The following is a 23,364-nucleotide window of genomic DNA, read 5'->3' as shown; positions in this document are numbered from 1 at the left end:
AATTATAAATTGGGTGAACCTAACATATGCCCGTGGTCGTGTTTAATGAATTTGTTATTAATACGGAATTATACAAAAAAAACCGCCTCCCCATTCCACATCATCTGGACCCCACTCCCGAACCTTCATTTCCTCTCTTTCTTCGTCGCGAAGAGAACAACGCTCTCTACCCCTCTTTTACCTTCCGTAGATCACCGGCGGGTGTCTCTGCTTATTCACCGGCGATGCACGAAACTGAGCTCGGCGATCTGTCCGACGACGCTGATTACGCTGCCTCTATGCAACAGGTATGACATCTCTGTAGCCACAATCTTCATCACTCACACAAACACTGACATACACAAACACTCATTTATTATGCGCATAAGAAAATGTGCTTGCGGATTTGGATACTGAATTAGGAATACCTTCCTCTAGCTGTTTTTATTTTTGTGGTTTATTGATGAAATCAATTCATCATTATCGTGAACTTTTAACTTCCATTTTAATTTAGTGAATAATTCGGTAATATCAATTTTGAGGTCAAGTTGATTTTCCAGTAGTGCGCTGAGCTAGCTTTGATTGAACGGGATGGGAGTATTTTTTCTGTGAATTAATGTTTTTCTGAAGCGGAAAGGTTATCTTTGTCAGTTATAATTTAATCTCAACTCTTTGTAGTTGTTAAATCTTTAATTAATACTCATCAATGCTGTTGACTGTCTTTGAATAACTTTATTGGCTAGGCAATACTGTTCAATTTGCATTTTATAATGTTAATTGCTGCTGTAATTTAATCTATTTTATTCATCTGATTTCTTTTAGAGTAGTTTTAGGTCTTCTTTGGTGTCCAATTTGTGAATTAAATTAGGACTTTTTTGTTTGATTACTTGTGTTAGGGTCCAGCAACAATGGCTCGGAATGATAGTACTAATAGTAGACAGAGTTCATCAAGTGAACCAGATGGGGCAGAAATAGTGTACCTGAAGGATAACGTGACAATTCATCCCACGCAGTATGCATCAGAAAGGATTAGTGGTAGATTGAAGCTGATTAAGCAAGGAAACTCTCTATTCATGGTATTATTGTACTCTCTCATTGCTGTTGATATTGCTACGTGATTCCAACTGGAATTTTTAGTATCCAATGAGAACACTTTGTTCTTCATGTAATTAATTGCTTGCAAATGTGGTCTGTCTGCCATTAGTTTGTGATTCTTCTCATGGCTTGTCATGATTTTGGTACTCTCATCAAATGGTCCGGAAGGATTTTAAAATTCATTTTTTTTCCCTCTTTTAAAATATGGACATAAATAATCATGTGAAAAACATATGCTTTGATTTAATGTCAGAAATATTTTTAGACAGCTGAAGAAGCTTGATGGAGGGAGAGGGATGGATACTAGACTATTTTCTGTTTTTCTCTGTAGTATACTAACATTGGCAGTTAATTAAATGGTTTAAGTTGGCATTTATGTTCAACTGATTATGAAATGTTTTTATTGTGGCAGACATGGATTCCTTACAAAGGACAGAGCTCAAGTGCAAGGTTATCTGAGAAAGGTTAGTCTCAAGACCTCAAGCTATATTAAAGCACTTGAAAAAATTTGCACAGAACACATACCTGTGATTTCTTGTCTGTAATGTTTCTTTTCTATTTAAATATTTTGCTCCAGATAGAAATCTTTACACTATAAGGGCAGTTCCATTTTCGGGTGTTAGGTCAATTCGCAGGCACACGCCAACACTTGGATGGCAGTATGTTATTGTAGTTCTATCGTCAGGTATGCCTACTGGATACTGAAGCAATATTCATCATATTCTTCTCTTTGGAAATTACATCATTTTTAGAGGTCTTTAATGTGTATGGTTGAGAACCATATGTTTTTGGTAAAGAGAAAGGTCTGAAAATGGTAATGACTTCATGGACTTTATAAGAATTTCATATCTATACTCGGCACTTTTGTTTAAGTTTTTTCTAAATACTAAACTGTTCTCTGCATATTTTGGTGTTCTCTTTTATGAAAAAGAAGTATTACTTATTTAAAGGAAATAAACAATACTAAAATAAACACAAAATATTCGAGAATTATTTGCCTAACTGTTCTAATAGTGTAACTAATATGTATATGCTTCAATTTGAGCCTTGTTTGGGGATGAACTAGAGTCTAGCTTGATGTGAAATTTGTAGCATCTCTTAGAAAATTAGGCAACAGTTTTTTCATTGTTATGACAAGTACAAGTCAAAAAATTATCATGGTACACATGGACGGAGCCGCTGCCCCCCCTCACCCCACCTCCACCCCATATATAACCTTTGTATGTATATATGTATATATAGTACAAGTTTTAGTATTAGTACAAAAACAGTGAATGTTAACAAGAAGTGAGTTAGATTAGTTGGCAAAGCATGTGTTTGGTTATTATGAAGGTTATGGGTTCAAATCTTGGCATAAACATTTTTCACAGTTTTTTTGGCTTCAACACAATCATGTTTTTAATAATTTTTTTTTAATATTTAATACACACACATATAACATTTTTTTTTATATTAATAATGAGATGTGTAATTTATAATGTGTTTTTTATTCAAATTATTTTATCGAATTAATTATGTTTCATATTTTGTTATGAATATTTTTATAAAGTTTCGATGGGTTTTATTTTTTGCTCATATCCAACAATATTTATACCTATATTTCTTAGATATTTTTTTTTTCAAATTATCTCTTTTGTTTTAACGTTTCGCCTTCACTGGAAAAAAATAATGGATCAGTCCTTGCTTCTTCTCCCCCTCAACGGAATTCCTGGCTCCGTCCCTGATGGTACAAGTGTGATTACATAGAAGGCACTTGGTTTATGTTTTGCTATTCTTTTCTAAAAGTTAAGCCAAACCAAATTGAGACTTATGAAGTCTATCCCTAACTCCCTTCTACATCTTTGTCTTTAACTATTGTTCTAAAGTACTCTCACGGCAAGCATTTGAAGTCTGAAGTGGGATTTGCTATATATAGAATCAGGTTTTAGGAAAGTGGTCTATGGTGGGGTATAACTTTTGAAGCTTGTTGAACACAACACACTTGTTAAAGAAACTCAGTGTATATATGTGAGTACTACTTGTGGAATGAGGCAAAACAATAATTCATTCATTCTATCTCTATCTTTCTATATTTATAATGTGGTATCATAGTGAATAGTCCAATAATATAGTTATAGCATGAAAAAGGCAAAACCTAGATGGTACTATGTGCATGCTACTCAAGGAGGGGATCAAAATTGAAACTTAGGAACTTAGAATAGGGAGGGGAGGCTAGAGAAGGAAGTCATGCCATCATGTGCCACACTGCCACCTAGTCCATGTGCTTCTGATGATGCACACCACTATAGTCCGTATGTGAGACTTAGTTTCTCTTCTTGTTAGTATAAAAGCAATTGGTTTTAAGTTGGTGTATGTGGTGAAAACAAATCTTGATGATTTAGTTACTAGGTTGAAAGTGAAGGTTATGCCCAAAAATATGGTTTGGAGTATACCAACAATTCTTCTATTGTGGCCAAGTTGACTTGTGTTCAAGTTTTATTTCATTGGCTGCTAGTAATCATTGGCCTATGGATCAGATAGATGTCACAAATGCATTTGTTCAAGGCGATTTGTGGGAAGAACAATACATGGGGAACTGCTTAGTTTTGTTAATCATGGGAAGTATAGCAAATTAAAGAAATTGTACAGACTAAAACAATCTCCTTGAGCATGTTTTGGACTTTTAGTAATGTTGTGGTAGTATTTGGTTTGCAAAGAAGTGTTGGTGAGCATGTTTTATTTTTCAAGCATTCTAATGGTGGATGTATCTTGTTTGGAGTATTATGTTGATTGTAGTACACTCACAGGAAATGATGCAAGAATAATTGATGCTCTCAAGTCCTTTCTCCAGGCAGGATTTCATAGTAAGGACGTGGGTATGATGTATATTTTGGGGATTGAAGTTACTCAATCCAAGAAAGGGATATTACTCTCTTAAGAGAAAATATGTAATGGATTTATTTGAGAGTATTGGGCTACTGGCCTATTTTAGGCAAAGCAATGTGTGACTCCTATAAGACCATACTATCAAGCTTGTAGCAGGTGAGTAGGGAGCATTTTATGATCCATAAAGACAGAAGACTGGTTTGTATGCTTATCTGTCTAACTATCGTTCATTTGGATATCACTTGTAAGTGTGATAAATCAATTCATGGAAGCCCTAAAGTTACTCAATGCAAAGTGATAATTTGAGTTGTGAAATAATGAAATATTTAAAGAGTGGATAGAGATAAGGTGTTTGGTATGCAAATCATGGATACTGAAGTATTGAAGCGTTTATGGATACTGATTGGCTGGATCACCAAGTAACAGGAAGTCAACTATAGGATATTGTGATTTTGTGGGATAGTGGGAGGATTTTTGGTCGCATGGGGGTGTAAGAAGTGGAATGTGGTATCAAGGCAAGTTGCAGACAATGTTGTAAGGCGCTAGGTGCTAATCAGGAGCCTGAGGGGCACCTAGCGCCTTGGCGGCCTAGTAATAATTAAAAAAAAAATAGAAGGTATTGTTTCAGAGAGGCAGGGACAATTAATATAAATCAAAAGTAGAAGGTAGTGTTCTAGAGACAATGCATTCAACCAAGGATTTTATAAGAGGTGTAGCCGATGAGGTGCAGGCGAGGGGCGTACGACGACGAGGTGCAAGTGAGGCCGGCAACGATGGATGATGACAAGGCGACTCTGCGTAGCGACTGCGACGACGATAAGACGAGGAGGCTGAAGAGGACTGGTTGTTGTGATGACGATTGTGACAGCAAGGACTAGACGGGGATGCTTGGACGCTAAGGCTTTGCGGCTGTTGAAAGGGAAACGCTCGATGCTTTGAACTTCATATATATATATTTTTATTAGATTAGGGTCGGTTGAGTTGTGCGCCAAGGGTGCCTATTTGGCCGGCTGCCTATAAGACGCCTAGGGGTTAAATCCCCTCGGCCTAGGGGCCCTAATCCGTGGCTAGGCTGATTTTTACAATACTAGACTTGCAAAATCTAAATATTGTGCTATAGCCTAAATAGCCTGTTAACTTATGTGAATACATAATCCATATAGGATATTGGCATCTGGTATACAACTAAACTTATGGTGTGACAATTTGGCAACTATTTATATTTTTAACAATCTAGTCTGTCATTAATGGACAAATATTCAAGTGGATTGCCATTTTGTATGAGAAAGGTTCAGCAGAGATTAATTTCTACCTCATACATAAATAGCGGAGGACAATTAGTTGTTCTATTTACCGAAGGGTTCAATAGAAATAGAATTAATTATATTTGTAAACCCATGGCTATTGTGGACAGATTATTTATGTGTGACAAACTTGTGTAATTGGTATCTATGTTCTAGCTTGAGGGGGAGGGTTGAACACAAATGAAAATCTATTTGTTAGGAGACACAACATCAAAACCGAAAATGGAGTGACACACTCAGTGTATATGTGTGTGTGTGTACTAACACTTCTTAAATGAAGCAAGAGCAATAATTTAAAATTTTTATCTTTATCTTTTTATATTTATAACAAAGCTCAAAATTACAAGAAGTAGAACCTGGGGGAAGCTTAAATAGAGCTGAATTAAAAAATAGAATCCATATAGCTAACCCCAGATTATTTACAATAAGGGAAAGAAAAAGAAAATGTCAACTCTTAACTTTTGGACCAGTGAATTACTGGCATGCTGTGATATTGGCTGCTATTACTGCTAATCTGACTGGTTCAATTTCAATTTTCAATTTTCAATTAGTATATATCAATTTAATTTCCTTAATGATACTATTATTTTGTAGGACTGGCTTTTCCTCCACTTTATTTCTACAATGGTGGAGTTCGAGAGTTTCTTGCCACAGTTAAGCAACATGTTGTTCTTGTGAGGTTGGTTCTGTTATATGCCATTCTTTTCTTGTTGTGATGCCAAGTGCTCCTTTGTTTAATGATTTCTGCCACCAAGTAGAACAACATTTCAAAACTAAACATTTCCATTTGCAAATGTTTAGCAATTTCTACCTGATTCAATGGGATTAAAAAATTCTTCCGTTTTGGTCTCTTCTTATTCTTCTATATTTCTTTATCAAATCTTTTTGGAATAAATGTATGTAATAATTATTCTTTCATTAGTCAAGCCAAAACTATTATTTTTAATCTCTATTAAATTGGTTCTTTAAGTCACCAAGGGATACCTTTATCAACATGATCTGCAATGGTGTGGGTATTGCATGCTGAATTCTTCCTGATTTGAGGAGTGGTGATGACTGCAACAAAGCAATGGGAGTCTTAAGTTTGAGAGCTCAAGCCTTTGCCGTCCTTTATTAGAGATTAAAGGTTAATCTGAGGAAGTGAAATTTGAGATCAGCTAGGATAATAACTTGACTTTGTAGGGCCCTCTTGACTGGGTCAAACTTTATCAATTTTGTTGAATAATTATGGGGCATTGACTGAAATGGGCAAGTTTCAAAAGGAGTGAACAAAACTGGGCAACTTTTGAAACATGGACAAAAAAAAGGAGAAACTCCATTGACACTTGTGTTTTTGATTAAAAAAAGCAAGTCCCAATGGAGTTTCTCAAATTTGCCAAATGAATTTTTTTTTTGGGGGGATAGAGACCCAACAAAAGATTCCCAATATCCATTGAATTAGAAAACCATAAAGGCTTCAACTTTAAATCTCTCAGAGCACACAAACACTGAATGGCTCGATTAGTGGACTCCATAGAACAGTCGCCGCAGTCCCACAATGTCCTTCACCGCTTTCTGCAACTCTTTCTTGAGCTCCGCCACCTTCTCCTCCACTAAGCCTCGACTTGTGTTTCCGGCGAACATTTCCAGCGAATTTTTTTTTTTTTTTTTTGAGACACGCAAGTGGGACTTGACTTTATACGAGAAACGCAAGTCCGACTTGCGTTTATCGTTTGTAGCAATATGTACTGTATTTTAGGCGAAAAAATTCATTTAGCAAATTTGAGAAACTCCTTTGGAACGCAAGTCCCAAAGGAGTTTCTCCTTTTCTTGTCCATGTTTAAAAGTTGCCCATTTTTGTCCACTCCTTTTGAAACTTGCCCATTTCAGTCAATGACCCAATAGTTATGATTGCACTCGTGGGGCCACTATTTGGCCCACAAACTTTTCAAGCAGCAGTTCCCTTGTTGTCACTTATTATTTTCGTCGTCTTAAAAAAGGTGAAAATAATAAAAAATAGATATGTATGTTCAAATAAAATATGATTTTGAAAATAGCTCCTAATTGTTTGCATCAATCTCTTACTTTCAGAACGGAGAGTAATTTAACTACGACCAGAATCTTGTAAATACTATATCTATGTATGCAATGGCAGTGTGCCCTTATAAAATTCGAGGAAACGGTTGCTTTGAGTGTGAGGACAAGTTGTTTGTACTTTACCTGGTCCTTTGTACTTGGTATTTAGAACTTGAGTGCATAATTAATAAATCCAATTTCTTGATCTGTTTGCAATTTCTAATTGTGGGTTGTTGCAAATTAACAAGTGAGCTTATTTTACCACTATTTTTGACATGCAAAGTGTTTCTAGATTCTTATAGGACAAACTTTATATCCAGGTCAGCTGAAGATTCCAATGTATTTCTTGTGAATGATTTTCAGGATCCCCTACAGGTGCCTATAGTTATTTTCTAGTTATTAGCTTGATTGTCGAAGTAATCTGCAAAATGGATTTTGCCTAAAAGACTCTTTCTTCATGATTATCTTTCACTTTTCACAGAGAACTCTCTCTTCCTTGGAGCTCTCTAGGGCAGTTTCTTTAGCAGGTAGTGCATCTTTTTCTGTTGCTGCTAGTGAATCACAATCCAGCGGGACTGATGGGGAAGCTTCTGATAGGACATCAGCATATGCTGAACAAAGTGGGAGGCCAAGGCAAAAGCATAATGACCCTGCTCGAGATCTGTCAATTAATGTGCTAGAGAAATTTTCACTTGTAACTAGATTTGCTCGTGAAGCGACATCTCAACTTTTCCACGAAACTTACAGTGATAGTTTCATCTCTAATGAGAGGAAGAAGAATGATCAGTCGAGGCATGATTATCCTCATACCACATCAGATGTTGCGCAGAATGTTTTGGAAGCAGTTCCTATACCCTCTGATCCTGTTGAGGTAACAGACCTCTTCCTTTATTAACCTGTGGAATAGCATGGCAAACAATTCATGTGTATCAACTCTCAAGAAAGTTGATAATGTTTGGCATTGACAATGATTATCCTATTAGTCTAATTCTCAAATGTTTTTGATGTTGTGTAAGAAATAGCTGTGTAGTTACTAATTTTGAATATGCAGCTATGCCTTGGTCTTGTCAGTGTTAGGTACATGAGTTTTATGTGTGAATGCCTCAATGGAATCCTATTCCTGAGGATAAATAAAATTTCGTAAATTTCTGTCCTCACTATAAGCTTAAACTTTTACTTGAGATGGAACATTTTAATATTGTCTTATTATTGTTGTTGTTGTTGTTACTATTATTACTACTATTACTACTATTATTACTGTTGTTATTATTATTATTATTATTATTATTATTATTGTTGTTGTTGTTGTTGTTGTTACTATTATTACTACTATTGTTATTAATGTTGTTGTTGTTGTTATTATTATTATTATTATTATTATTATTATTATTATTATGTGAAAGGTCATTAGTTCCAATCCCATGCACTACCTGTCAAAAAAATTAACACATAATTTATAGTACTTAAGAAGTGTTATATAAGCTGTGAGGCTCTTTTTAATATGTTGCCACAAGTTAGGTTTTACATCTTATTCTCTCCTATTACTCTTTTAGACTAAAACATCCAGAAGTCTGTCCACAACTATCTTATCGCATAGGAAGTGCTATATGAAACTATCTTTTTTTTTCCCTCATACTGAACTTTACTGTTCAACCTTCATGTCATATACTTTGTTGGCCTAATCGTCACTTGATAACACTTTCGTTAACACTTGATAACACTTCCGTTTGCCTTAGAAATAGTTGAATTATTTTTTCCATTTCAACTGAAATCTGTTGTTGTTAGAGAGGGGATGCATTTAAAATTTATTTAATATCTTCTATGAACCCTCAGATGTATTTTATGATCTTTTGATGGGCCAAAAATAGTTGGGTTTGGAACTATGGATCAAGCTTCGATTTGAGTTTACCTTTAGCAAGTGCTTTGTACTTTCACTCTTCAATTCTTCAATCTAATTTTTATTTTTATTTAATTTTTTTTTCAATTTTGCAGATTGAAAAATTATCCCTAGTATGGGGCAAACCGCGCCAGCCCCCCTTGGGGTCAGAAGAGGTAAAGGATCTTTTTCCCCCACTTCCTAATACGGCAGGTTTGAAAATTGCAATGTGTTGACACTTGTACTATATAGCCTTCATATCCCTTATTTTGTTATACAAATGATATGCAAGTAGGTAATTGACTGCACACCAAAGGTATCCTGTAATTTGTTTGTTGAGATTAGTACTCTATTACTTTTCTGTGCATTCGTTTTTTTAAGGGATAACTTGGACCCTGTGGAGTTAAGCTCATGTATTTCTTACTACTATTTGCATATTGTTGGCCTAAAACTCCAGCAGGTGCAAGTGACACTACCCTAAACTTAAGATGGCTGTATCTTTACCATAAATGATCTATATTGGCCAGATATGACATGTCTATAGAGCTGTCAAAATGGGCCGGCGCGGTGGGGCCCGCCAAAATATGGGCCTTAGGGAAGTCGACCGCACCGCCCCGCCTTAAACCTGTGGGCCTGCCAAATTTTAAAAATTTTAAATTTAAATACAAATTAACATCAAAAGGTAATAAGTGTATACTAAAATAATTTGGATAGTTTAAACATATATTAATGCATTTGTAATTTTTTAAACACAATAATAACTAATAAATAATCAAATACATAATGTATTAATCCATAAGTCAATAACAAACAAATCATTTATACAATGTACTAATTTTTTAAAACTTGATTATATACATGTATATATATTATGAATTTTGGTTTACTGTTTACAGTTAACAGTAAACCAAAATTCAATTAATATATAATAATTTTGGTTTACTATTAACTGTGAACAGTAGGGTTTGGTGGGCCCCTGCCGGCCCGCGGGTTAGGCGGGGGCGGGCTAAAAAGCCCGTCAAAATATGGGCTCAAAAGATCAAAATGGGCAGGGCGGGACGGGCTAACCTGGTGGGCTAAACCCATTTTGACCGCTCTACATGTCTACCAGGGGTAATTGTTAATGAAATGCTAGCCTAAGAATTCTTTCTTACATGAATTCTGATACTAGATTACTGTAGTCTTTTGCTTCCTAAAACCATGTTTCTATCCAGTGGGCTTCTTTCTTGGATTCTGAAGGAAGAGTTTTGGATCCACAAGCCTTGAGAAAGAGGATCTTTTATGGTGGAGTTGAACACAATCTGCGGAAAGAGGTTTATTTATTTATTTTTTAGCAGATGCTGTCTTTGTTTTGTAACAGAGGGCACTTGTTAACTGTTTGTGGTTGCAGGTCTGGGCATTGTTGTTGGGATATCATTCATATGATTCAACTTATGCAGAAAGGGAATATCTTGTTTCAGTTAAAAAGTCAGAATATGAAACCATTAAGAATCAGTGGAAGGTTTGTTATTCTTAGCCTGAGCTTTTGTGCACCTTGCATTACTGGTATGTTATCTGCATTCTCCTCTTGGTATTATTGTCAAGAACATATTGGAAAAACAGTTATAGGTAGTTGAAAATTCTCATTTCTTCAAGTTTGAGATTCAGAATTCTATAGATATTGTCTGTTTTGGTCTTAAATAAGATGGGTTGCTGGCATCACAATGTTAGTTTAGTAACGGTTTTGCACATTGTTTTGTACATTTTGGATGTTAGAACTATGCCATTATTCCTGTACACATGCTCAGGCTGCTTGTTGTTTAAGACTCATATATGTTGGTTTTTGTTGCTCTCAATCTTCGGCTCTTGCCAAGTCAAAAGAGATTGTATCATATCATGAACTTCCATTGCATATAATGTAAATAATTCTATTGCAGTTGGATTCCATATTTTAGTCTCTCACATGCCTATGGCAGATCTGACCAGTCTTATCGTGAAGAGAAGTCTTTGGTTGGTTTAACAGCATAATAATTTTTTTAAAAAATTTCCCCCTTTGTTACATAACATTGCATATTGAATTACAATCAATTGATTTTTGAACAATATGCAAAAGATCAATTGTTTGCCGCGTGTGGCTTCCATTATGGATTTGATGGCAGAATTAACAGTTCAGAGGACCAATCCTAGGGTAATGTTACATAAATCATTTGTTTAAGCTCAAATGCCCTTTCCGTCTCTATCAACTATCAATCTTAAATCTAATTAGAAACCGTAGGGGTGAGTTTAGTTCCAGAAAAATGTCAAATAGAAAACATGCATTATTTTTTATTTTTATGTGTTATTTGTTATTTTATTTTATTTTACTTTTTTTGCATTGTTTTCTAATTTTTTCATTGGGAAGACAGTTTTCCATTTTTCCAACTTAACAAAGGAATTTAGAAAAACTTTTTTTTTTTTTTTCTCCAAATACAAAAATGCACATAACATCCTCTATAATCACTGTTATCATTAATTTGAAACTTCCACTCCACTTATCTATCCCTACCACCTACCCACCCACCCATCTATATACGCCAACCACGAGCTACCTACCACAGTACCCCACCATCACCCCCTATCTACTTTCAGAATTTTAAGTTGTGTATGTTGCATAATTGTAATATGCCGTTTTAACTTAAATTTTATTAAAGAATTTTTGCTCTATATGTTAACTTATTATAAAATAACATGCAAGAGTCAATCAAATAAAACTAGTGCTGATTTGAATTACTACCTTTCTTGGTAAAAGTAATTAATCTTATAGTTTAAAATATATTTAATATAATTACTCTGCTGTGCGCTTTTCACTTTCTCACCATGTACTTTTGTCAATAACTCTTATCTGATTTGAACTTTTAGCATTTTGATTATGCGCTTTTAATTCATAATGCGCATCGTCTAATAGAAGTGCATAATTTTTAGGTTAAAAGTGCACTATAGAATAGTTAAAAGTACACTTAGAAAAAATAAGTGTATTAGAGAATAGATAGAAGTCCTGTAAAATAGTTGAAATGTGCAATATAAGCAAAATAATAGTGCACTATAGAATAGTTAGATAAAAGTCCATTATAGAATAGTTAAAAGTGCACTATAAGAAAGATATATAAGTGCACTAACATGGAAATGGTCTTATAGTGCACCATAAATCACAAACCCTAACCTTCAAATTTGGATTCTACCCTTGAAACTTTTAATCCTCATCTGTCCACTAATTTTTTTATTTTTTTATTTATTATTATTATTTTTTTTTTTGCATTTTGTGCGGTAGCCTTGTTGCAATCTATCTAAAGGTTTTCAAAGAAATGGTCTATTCACTTTCTGACATGGACTGTCATGGGCATATTTGGACTGGTCGTATACTGACATGGACCAGTGACATACATCCAAACCTTCCATCTAAATTTGGGCTAATTGCTCAAGTTTTGAAACCATTTTTAAATTATCAACCAAAAAAAAAGAATCTCACAAGTTTTACAAAATATGAGGACCAATTCAATAATTCAGCCATTTTTCATTTATGTATCTGTATTTGTCTAGATAAACATTGTAGATCCTCATCTAGAATACATAAAGTTGTGATCCTTGAGCCATTTGATAATGCTGACCAGTAGTGAGGGAATGGATAAAGTTGATCAATTCCATTGATTCTTTATCAACTCTAGGTCAATTGTTTATACCAAAAATTGTCACTCGAAGATCACATATGCATATTTTAAATGCTAATGTCTCAACTTTTCTCAATGCTAAAATGTAGGCAGTTAGGTATACTTCCAAATTTTATTCATTTATATTTCCTGTCAAAATATTCCCGGGAAACATTGGTCCCTTTGGTCCAAGATTTTACAGGGAAGTGAAGAACAGTCTTTTGTTGTAAAGAAGCCACATTTTTAGGGAATAAATGTGCTTTCTATTTAGATTTTGATGCAATAATTGACAGATGGACAATGGAAGGGTAATTTAGGATAAAGTACAACACTCCAGGCAGTTTATATCTAATCTAATCTAAAAACTAATAAGTGTGAATGAAGGTTATACCCTTCATTTATGTCCATTTTTCCTTTACATATTTTTAATACATTATGCTATAAGAGTTGTAATATACGATATTTTAAACAAACATACCCCTACCATTGTAACATCAGTTATCTTTTCCACTATTGTTACCATGCACTTGCATCCACCATATATTTTCTTATCTTCAATAATAATAATAATATATACACATTATATTGGAGTTATATGTTAGTTATTTCCTAAAATATAAATATCAAATTTATAAAAATGTTTTACATTATTATTATTATTATTATTATTATTATTATTATTATTATAGTTATTGTTATTATTATTATTATTATTATTATTTACAATTATTTACAATAATATGAATATCTAAAATCTAAATAAATCTGAGATTTTAATATAAAGTACTAATATTGGGCACATATTTTTGCGCATCGCGCATAGAATATATGTTTATTTATTTTTGCAGCTGAGTTTATATCTTGCAACTCCGTTGATATATGGTAGATTGGTAGTGCACATGGAGAAGCATACAAATCTGTTTAACATAGGATGGTTTAAAGGTGTTGAGGAAATTATTGATATATAGAGATGCCCTACCCATTTGTTGATTGTGAAATACTATGAATATCAAGTTTTTTTGCGATGTATGGACATAGAGGCATACCATCTTCTGTTTTGTAGATTTGGAACTTTCATCCCAATACACTGAAATGGAATAGATAATTCATGTATCTTTGTTAAAGATGGCATGAGATCTACCCTTACACCTCTAAACAAAGAAACCTGTCCTTTCCTCAGAGTGTGGTTACCATGGAGAGCTTTACCTTGTTAAAGTATGTCTATGGAAGAGGTGGAGGATATGAAAGTGGTAGATGTGCTTGATGTCTTAGGTCCTACTCTTGTGGAAGATCTTGACCCTCAAATTATATATATGCATTTATGGAAGAGGTGCATGTCATCAATGTTTTAGGTCCTACCCTTAGGGAAGATGAATCTGAGCAAAACAATGTGGTTGAAGACTTGAAGACATACTCATCAAATAATATCATGTGAAGAGAAGTTGTATGATAATTCCTGGGTTGACTTGCCAATTCTTGAGAAAGTAGATTTTGTATAGGCAGACACATTGACACAAAGTGCATATTTGGTTGATATTTTTAATCAAGTAAAACATTTGTCTCAGGAATTGAAGAACGTTGAATTGTTTTTCTGCTATTACCAGCATCAAAGATTTCTTTATATTCCAAATGAATGGTAAGATGGAAGATTTTAGTATGTGGATGAAGATGACTCTGTTAGGCCCCAGGCGGATTGGGATCGTGTCATGGTGTCTATGGCAGAACTAGAAGAAGGGTGACTGGAAGAATATGTGGCAAACTTGGATTTTCCTATGGTTGAATGTACCCATGACAGGAAGGAATAAGAGATAAAATTCAGAGCTGTAATAATGTAAAGGGCAAGTCATAAAGCATGAGGATTTTATGAGTTCCCTTTCTCCCGAATGTCTAATTGCTGATAGAAACCTTGTATATCTTATTTGCATGAACTGCCATTTATATACAAAATTCAGCAACGGTAACAAAAACTAAATAATAGGACCAAGCTAACAGCTGCGCATTTTTTTTGCTAAAAAGAAACACAAAAGGTTTGAATCCTTCATTCTCATGTTTGGATATTTTTCCTGTGCCCTTGATAAGTTCTGCCAAGAAATGCATCACTCTTTTTAAACTTGTGTGCAAGTTTTTCAGGATTTAGTGTGTTGGTGTAATCAAAATCGTAAAAGACATCTATCTTATTTTTGTAAAATTATAAGGGATAGTTTTGGCTCTTTCGTATTAGATTTAGTAATTAGAATGCTAATACTTCACTTTCCTAGATTAGTGTGCTTCCAAGTTTACTTGCCATTCCTTTTCATAGCTTTTGTTTCTCAGAATACTTATAATATCCTGTGCCTCCAAATATGCTTTTTGCCTTTTGTTTGGTTCATTCCACTTTCAATCAAGTATTAATCTATTTGTATGAAGCTAGTTGCTTTTGGCCTTCATTTTTGTTAATGTTTTTTCTTTTTCCTATCCTTAGCTTGTTTCTGAAATTGAGTCATTATAAATTTGTGTTTGAACATTGCTTTATGTTTCATAACTAATTGCCTTTTCTGAGTTGATAGAGCAGGAAAATGTTACCAATTGAAGTGTTATTTACATATTTACATATGTGTTATGCAGAGTATTTCAAGAGAACAAGCAAAGAGATTTACAAAATTCCGGGAAAGGAAAGGCCTTATTGAGAAAGATGTGGTATGCTTTAAATTTGTTCCATACCCGTGTCACAACTAAATTTTGTTAAAGATGCATATATTATTTGATTTTCCATTTTGTGAATGTTTTTTACTATTCTTTAATACTACTACCGTTCTAGTATTGTTGCTGTTACTGTTGCTATTCCTTACCTGTTTCATCAGGATTGAACAACAGTAATTCTTCTTTTATTGATCAAATGAAAAAAATGTTAATTCTCCTTTCTTCTCCTTGTATTTTAAGGTGCGGACTGACAGGACACTCCCCTTCTATGATGGGGACGAGAATCTTAATGTGAACCTTTTACATGACATACTACTTACATACTCATTCTACAACTTTGATTTGGGTTACTGTCAGGTAATAAGAAAGTTCATTTTCTACGTTTTGCTTGTTTAATTATATTCAATGATTTGGGTTACCTTTTTTCCACATATATGTGATATCACAAATCTGTTGTTTTATTATGTAATGTTTGTTGTTTAATTTGTATCTCGCCAATAGCCACTTTAAGTTTCACCAATATAACAGTTCATAGCCCTGTTTCTTTAACTATACCAATATTCCATTTAATGACATTTATTTTCTCTACTTGCCTCCTATTAAAAATGAAATTTTGTATTTCGTTTTACTTGTAGGGTATGAGTGATCTTCTTTCTCCAATATTATATGTTATGGAAGATGAATCAGAATCATTTTGGTGCTTTGTTGCACTAATGGAGAGACTTGGACCCAATTTTAATCGTGACCAGAATGGAATGCACTCACAGCTTTTTGCTTTATCCAAGGTTATCTCTCTCTCTCTCTCTCTCTCTCTTTCACCCCCTCCTCCCCTCCCCAAGTTTTGGTGAAATGTTTATATATAATATTTTGTGTGGGTTATAATTGATTCCTGGTCTCTTCTAACCAATTTGGTGTTTATATTTTTATAAACTATGTTTGGCAACACGAGTGCATGAGTCTAAGATTGCCAAGCATTTAGGCTGTTGCGTCCAATCTCCATTCTTATTTTGTATAATGATGTTATTTTAGCCTCTTTCTAGTTGATTTGTTGTTTAATTGGCTTGCCTGTTAAATTTATGCTTAACCTTGTGATAATTTATGCTTGAATAATTGCAGTTGGTGGAGTTGTTAGATAGCCCATTGCATAATTACTTTAGCCAGAAGGATTGCTTGAATTACTTCTTCTGCTTTCGCTGGATACTCATACAATTCAAAAGGCAAGGAATACAATTTCCTGACTCCCTTTATGTGCTATTTCGTTGCCATTCATTTCAAAGTTTTCTTTCGTGTGTTGATATTGTTAAAAGAGAAAGAATGAACCAAGAATAAAGAAAATTATTATATGTTTTCCTATAGAATTGATGTATTTAATTGTATGAATAGTTACAATAATAAGGGGGTATTATACTAAATTAGGTTGCAGATGATAGGGAAACCTGAAGTCCTTGTTGAAAAACGAAGGGTTATTATGTCTTTCCATAAGGTTGTGTCTGTTTATGAAAAGGTGCTTAAATTAATAGATACTATCTTTCTTCATTAGAAACATAGAATTATAGTAATATATTGTAATCTTGCAGTATTATATACATTTTTTCATTCCTTGATCCTTCATCTCTGCTTTTGCCTAACTGGCAGGTGGTTGTTATTCTCCACCCGCCAGACTTTTGGATCTTTCAAATTCAACAAGCCTTCCATCTCTAGGATTCTTCAACTACTAGGAAAGTAATCAAGTAAACTCTTAAATATATCTAAGGTTCCTAACTTGTTGGGCAACCATCCTAATCTCAATGTAGGAACATTCTTAACTATTCTAACACACCCTCAAGTTGGAGCACATACAATATACCCAACTTGTACAGAAAAATGACAATTTTTGGCTTTTATGCATTGCCAACTTACATAGAAATCATTGATAAAGATCTCCAATCTTGAAGTTTAATTGTTTTTGTTGCTAGAATTGGTATTTAAATTGGATCTTGAGTAGGAAATAGGATACTTCTCACTTTGAGACAAGTAATTATTTTAAATAGACAATAAGGAGAAGAAACAACAAACAAGATTTCTTCTGCCTGCAGTTACTTAAGGAGAAAAGGCATATTGAGGAAGAAGAACCAAAAAAACTAATTTGGAGCTGTCGTTGCAGTATAAAAATGGCATCAGGAAGGGGAAAGAATTGAATTAGGGGTATTTGTACTAGAAATCCATCTATCTCTGGGATACCTCCTATGAGCTAAAATACTACGGATGTTAATCAAGTTAATTTCTATTTCTTCTAATAAGATCCCAACATGAGTCTGGGCTACCATCCTAATCTCAATTTATGGTGACTCTTAAATATCCAAATAGGGATAACAAAATGTTTTGATTCTTCTATGATAATCTCATAATCCTAATTTAATATGCACATGTCATTAAATTTAAGTACTCCCCACTATCTATAATTCAATTTGGACTCTTAATTGCAGTCTCTGGCTTATAATTTGTGGATTATGGTTTTACTTGTCCTTTTCAATGTTATTGATGCAATCCAAAGCTTGGTTCATGATATAATTTGTGTGTGTTAGTCACCAACCACTAGCCCTTTTATATGCATTAGTGTTATTGTTTTTCTAATGTGGAAATTATTTGAACCTTGCAACTTACCTACAGAATTAACTCAGCATCACCACCCGGTGTGCTTTACCTCTATAAAACATATTACATCTAATAATATCCTTTGGTTTATCTGTGTTGTGATTTCATTTATAGGGAATTTGAATATGAGAAAACAATGCGGTTGTGGGAGGTTTTGTGGACACATTATTTGAGTGAGCATCTTCACCTGTATTTTTGCGTTGCTGTCCTGAAAAGATATCGTAGCAAAATAATTGGAGAGCGGATGGATTTTGACACGCTGTTGAAATTTATCAATGAGCTAAGTGGTCATATTGAGCTGGATTCCACAATCAGGGATGCGGAGGCTTTATGTATATGTGGTGGTGAGAATGGAGCAGCTGCCATCCCTCCCGGAACTCCACCCTCTTTGCCTGTTGAAGATTATGCTTCCATTTACACTCAGCAGGATGATGATGTACTGTGATGTGAACTAAATTCCTTCGTATTCGTACTGCTACCATTTCCATTGTTATAATGACGATGTATCTAAATATTGTAGTCTGTAGATCGATCTACAATGTGAATTCAAAATAATTCCCTGTGAATTGAACCAAATCTCTTTCAGAATGAAATTACCGCTATGCCCTCGTGAGTTTTGAAATATCACCATTGGGGTTAATGACTAAAATGGGCAAAAGTTGGGAGGAGTGGACAAAAATAGGTTAAGTCATACTTGCGTTTCTCGTATTTATATGACAAACTTACGAGAAACGCAAGTATGACTTGCGTTTTTGTATTTTGTGTCGTATGTGAGAAACGCAAGCGTTTCCTTTATAAATACAAGTACTTGTGCTTTTTAAAAAAAGTATTTAACAGTGGGAAATTTTTTTATTTTTTATTTATTTATTTATTTATTTTTTGAAGAGTGTTAATCATGATATTTTTTGAAAAACCAGTCATGCAATCATCAATAGAAAACAACAGTCATGCAAGTTGAACTACTCCCTATAGTTTAGCCAAGTAGAAAATTATATTTCCCAATTATTGAAGAAGAAAACAAGACTGGAGCTTTGATATCTTTAGCTTAAACAAGTGGAAGAAGGAATGGAGAAAATGTCACCCTCCCTGCATAGGAACAAGTAAATCACTTAAAACCCATATTCACATAGTGATGATAAAAGAAATGCATGCACTACTGGCTACTGCCTGTCATTTATTAAAACACCAAAAATGGTAATTATAATGATGTATAAATTGATGGTACATTAGATTGACCAATCGTTATACCCTGCACCACGGCGCACATAGAACTGTGCGTCAGTACTGTGCGCCTCGCGTCTCCCAAAACGATGTTGTTTTGGTAAGTTATGTAGGGAGTTGACGTGATTATGTGTAAGTTAACGTGATTATGTGTATTTATTTATAAATTATGTGTATTTGTTTATATAATTATGTGTATTTATTTATACAATTATGTACATTTTTTATACAATCATGTATATCTTTTTTTATACAATTATGTACATCCGAAACATGAAATTTATGTGTATTATGTTAAGAGTTGATGTTTATTATATTAAAAGTATATTATGTATTCTGTTAGATTATATGTATTATCTTTTAAAAAAAAGTATGTGTATTTGTTATACAATTATGTACATTCATGTATACTTTTTTTTTGAACTCATAATCTTCCAAATGGAAGTCCAACCCGGGTACCATTAGACCACATAGTCCTGGTTCATTCATGTATACAATTATGTGTATTTTAATATAAAATTATGTACATTTTTGAACATGATTTTTTTTTTTTTAAAGAAAATTAACCGCCAAAATAGGGTAGCGAAATTTAAAAAAAAAAAAAAAAAAAAACTGAAATGATGTCGTTTTGCATCAAGGCGCACAATGCAATGCGTGCCCTGGTGCAGGATATAAATTGCCTACATTGACCTAGTGGATCTTGTAAATATTTCACTTTCACTTACCCCTGTGGCCCTTCTTGTTGTTTGGCGCAATTTTAACCTTTTTTGATTTTGGGTTTGTCTGTACTGTAACAGTAGAAGAAGTAGCCATACCTTGCTGGGATTAAAAGAAAACTGAATGGTCAGAAGCTGTCTAAAATACATTTTTTTTTTGAGAAAAAATGTCTAAAATATAGGGGTGTTTGTTAAATGGATGTCAACTCATAGATATTAACTGATTGAGTTAGTGAGTTTGACTAGTTATTATAGAAAAGTGTTTGGTAAATAGTTGTTAACTGTTAGTTAATTACATATCAAAATAACTTTTTCAAAAAATTTATCGAAAAAGTTACTTTGAACAGTTTTTTGAAATTTACTCCGTAGCATTTTGGAGCAATAAGTTGTTACAAAAAACTAATTATTCAAAAGCTCATATTGATTACTTAACCAAGTCAAACAGTTCAAATAAGTCAAAATTAGCTGATAGACTAACTATTTTACCAAACTGGGCCATAATAAACGAAAATATCCTTTTCCTGTAAGCTAACAGGAACAGTTTCCACTTGCGTTTCACAAATGCACAAAGGCATTCCACATTTCCATTCTGATTTGCTTGGCACAGGATATTGCTTTAATTTTTTTCATATTGATCATTTTCAGTACGTGGAACTCCACTGATGACATCTAATCTTGAAATTGAATCTGTGATATTATTGACTTCATCTGATGAAGCTGATGCGTCAGTTCTCATGAATCTAATTGGAATGAGATTTGCATATGAGCGGATTAGCGGAACACCGACGTGTATGAAATTTTGCACAATCAGGTCAACATGAACAAGTATTTTTTCAAGAATTTTACTAAGTGTACTCCCAAATTCTACCCTTTCATTTTTATTCCATGATTTGACAAAGCATAATAAGATATTTTCATCATGTGGGCACCAGAGAAAGTGTACCTGAATTTGTGAGGAGAGTAAAAGTTGAGAGTAAGAAATAGAAATTCATGTAGGCTCTTTTTGGTAAATGACTGTTATCTGTTGACTAATTGGGTTAATTAGAATGTATAACTAGTTGATACATTAGATGATTGTAGAAAAGTGTTTGGTAAATTAGCTGTTAGCTGATAGCTGTTTGGTATAATATTTTTTCTTAAAAAACTAATTGAAAAAGTTATTTTGTACAGCTTTTTAAATTTTAGCATTTTAGAATTATAAAAAGTTAACTATTAATTAACTAAATATTTTGATAGTACTAATATCCACGTGTATGCGGTCTAAGTACTGAATGAGAACAAGTAATAGTAATAAAAGTGATTTTATTGATCAGAAGGTGACCTAATACAATCTAAATGGCTATTCCGAGGGCCGACTGACTGCGGTCGGGCAACTCTGTAAATAGCCTATTGATCGTTCCAAAAGTCCCCTCACTGTAGTCGCCGTGGGTACTTATAGCCTTTGGCTGGAGACAAACCTCCGGCCTACCGACATGTAACCCACGTAGCGTCCACGCGTCTTCACCCGGCGAGCCTTCTCTGTCAACGTATAACATTGCCACGTGCCTCTCTTCAACATCTCTGTCTCTTCATAAACTAAAGACACGATAACCGGGTAATAACACCGATCGGGAAGTCCACCGGTCGGGTCCGACCGCCTTGCCTGAACGACGCCCGACCTAAAGATCCTGCACAAATTACAAGAAGAACCCAACTCATGTCGGTCGGGATATATCCTATCAAGAGCCCCCCAGCCCGGGGCGTTTTTGACCGCTCGAGAAAAAACGGGACGGGATGGAAAGTCCTTGTCCCCCAGGCTTCGATCCCGACAGCCCAGCTGTCGCTAGTCGCGCCACGTGTCGGCCTGTGGGCACCTTGGGATTTGTAACGGTCAAATCGCGCAAGTGGCCGATTTCCCGCCAAAAACTCCTCCTATAAATAGGCCTCTTTGAGGTTCATTTTAACTTTTACAACACCGTGAGAATCAATTGGAGCTTCCCGAGCAAGTAACACTGTAGATCGGTCGAGCAGCACATTTCTACCTCCCGACAAGCTTTACTTATTGGTAAGTCTTTTCTTTTCCCTCTTTTTACTTCTCTTTTAACTCTTTCTTTTATTCCTCCCATAACGACCGACTCTAGTAACTCACTAACCCCGACCAAAAATAACCGACCCCTTCCGCTGAAACGGTCATCTCCTTTATGAAGGGGATATGTCAGACTAGGACAACCAGAACGTCTCGGGAGCGGACTACGACGACGCGATCGAGGAAGTTAGCGAAGAAACAGCGATCGAGGAATCGTCGCCCGAGGTTACTGAGGTCGTTCAACGACCACGGCCAATTCCCGAGCGGAGAAGCTCTTCGAGCTCGGAAAGCTCGTCTAGCTCGAGTGGATCGAGCGATAGCGACAATAGCAGCAACGCGTCTTCCAGTAAGCACGGATCTCCGCCCGAGCACGTTCGGGAAACGCCTACCCGAACAATCGACGGACCACGGAACTCACGTTCCCTCTTGCGACCGGGAAGCTACGCCCGAACCGGTCGATGAAGAGCCAACCACAGCAGCAGCCGCTGAGCCGGAATTTGTCTTCCTCAACAGCGAGAGCGTCGATCAGCAAGAGTGTTTACTGACGACCCGCGAAGATCTCGGCAAGGCTAAGCGGCCGGGTAAAATTTGTTACCCGTAGGAGCCTAGGAGGGATTAAAGAGCGTCACTAAGGGAAATGGATCGGGATGCACTTCGATTCGTTGCAAGCCCCGATCACGTTCCCCTTCTCTGCCCTATTGACTGCCTTCTTAAGCTATTACCGGGTCTTGCCCGCTCAGACATGCCCGAACGCCCATCGAATATTGGCATGCTTTTCGCAGATTTGCACCCGGCACAGCGCTACGTGCTCGATGGAGCTTTTTAACTATGTTTATACGGTCAAGCCCTTAGCGGCCAAGTACAGAGGCAGGTTCTTGGTGATTCAGTAACGGGACCACCTTTGCTCGATCGACGACCTCCCGGGAAACAACAGGGGATGGAAGAATAGGATTTTCTTGGTCGAGTACGACCTATGGATCCTCCCGGTCGACCGGACGTGGGGGACGCATTACAGGAAACAAGTGCAACCACCCGCCACTCGGGCCCTCCGCGAAGCGACCTTCCGGATTTCGTGTGAGTTTTATGAGTACAAGATTTTCCGGACGCGGGAGGCTTACGACAACGCCCGGTTGCCGCCGCCCTGATACGATCAAGAGATGAAGTACAAACCCCAACCGAGGGGCGTGTCGATTGCTGTAGCGGCGCCTCAAGC

The 23,364-nt window shown here is 35.4% G+C and overlaps 1 protein-coding gene across 1 annotated transcript; it reads left to right on the top strand.

The window, feature by feature from the left end:
• Positions 1–94: 94 nt before the first annotated feature.
• On the top strand, positions 95–18,771 carry LOC109147431 (TBC1 domain family member 15). Its single transcript, XM_019295086.1, has 15 exons — positions 95–287; positions 876–1,055; positions 1,487–1,538; positions 1,652–1,759; positions 5,838–5,922; positions 7,619–7,673; positions 7,780–8,169; positions 9,291–9,350; positions 10,389–10,487; positions 10,565–10,675; positions 15,441–15,512; positions 15,756–15,872; positions 16,151–16,300; positions 16,632–16,732; positions 18,264–18,771. The coding sequence occupies exons 1-15, from the start codon at positions 225–227 to the stop codon at positions 18,592–18,594; spliced, it is 1,974 nt and encodes a 657-aa protein (XP_019150631.1). The 5' UTR covers positions 95–224; the 3' UTR covers positions 18,595–18,771.
• Positions 18,772–23,364: the final 4,593 nt, after the last annotated feature.

This window comes from Ipomoea nil, unplaced genomic scaffold (assembly GCF_001879475.1).
Source record: "Ipomoea nil cultivar Tokyo-kokei standard unplaced genomic scaffold, Asagao_1.1 scaffold1993, whole genome shotgun sequence".
Lineage (NCBI taxonomy): Eukaryota > Viridiplantae > Streptophyta > Magnoliopsida > Solanales > Convolvulaceae > Ipomoea > Ipomoea nil.
This window is presented reverse-complemented; position numbering and strand designations above follow the sequence as displayed.

What these genes read in the sequence shown, in the direction of transcription:
- LOC109147431 (XM_019295086.1), top strand. Translation starts at nt 225, where the DNA reads ATGCACGAAACTGAGCTCGGCGATCTGTCCGACGACGCTGATTACGCT. An exon ending in TACCCTCTGATCCTGTTGAG is followed by an intron (nt 8,170 to 9,290) that starts GTAACAGACCTC and finishes TCAATTTTGCAG; the next exon opens with ATTGAAAAATTATCCCTAGT. An exon ending in TTGATTTGGGTTACTGTCAG is followed by an intron (nt 15,873 to 16,150) that starts GTAATAAGAAAG and finishes TTTTACTTGTAG; the next exon opens with GGTATGAGTGATCTTCTTTC.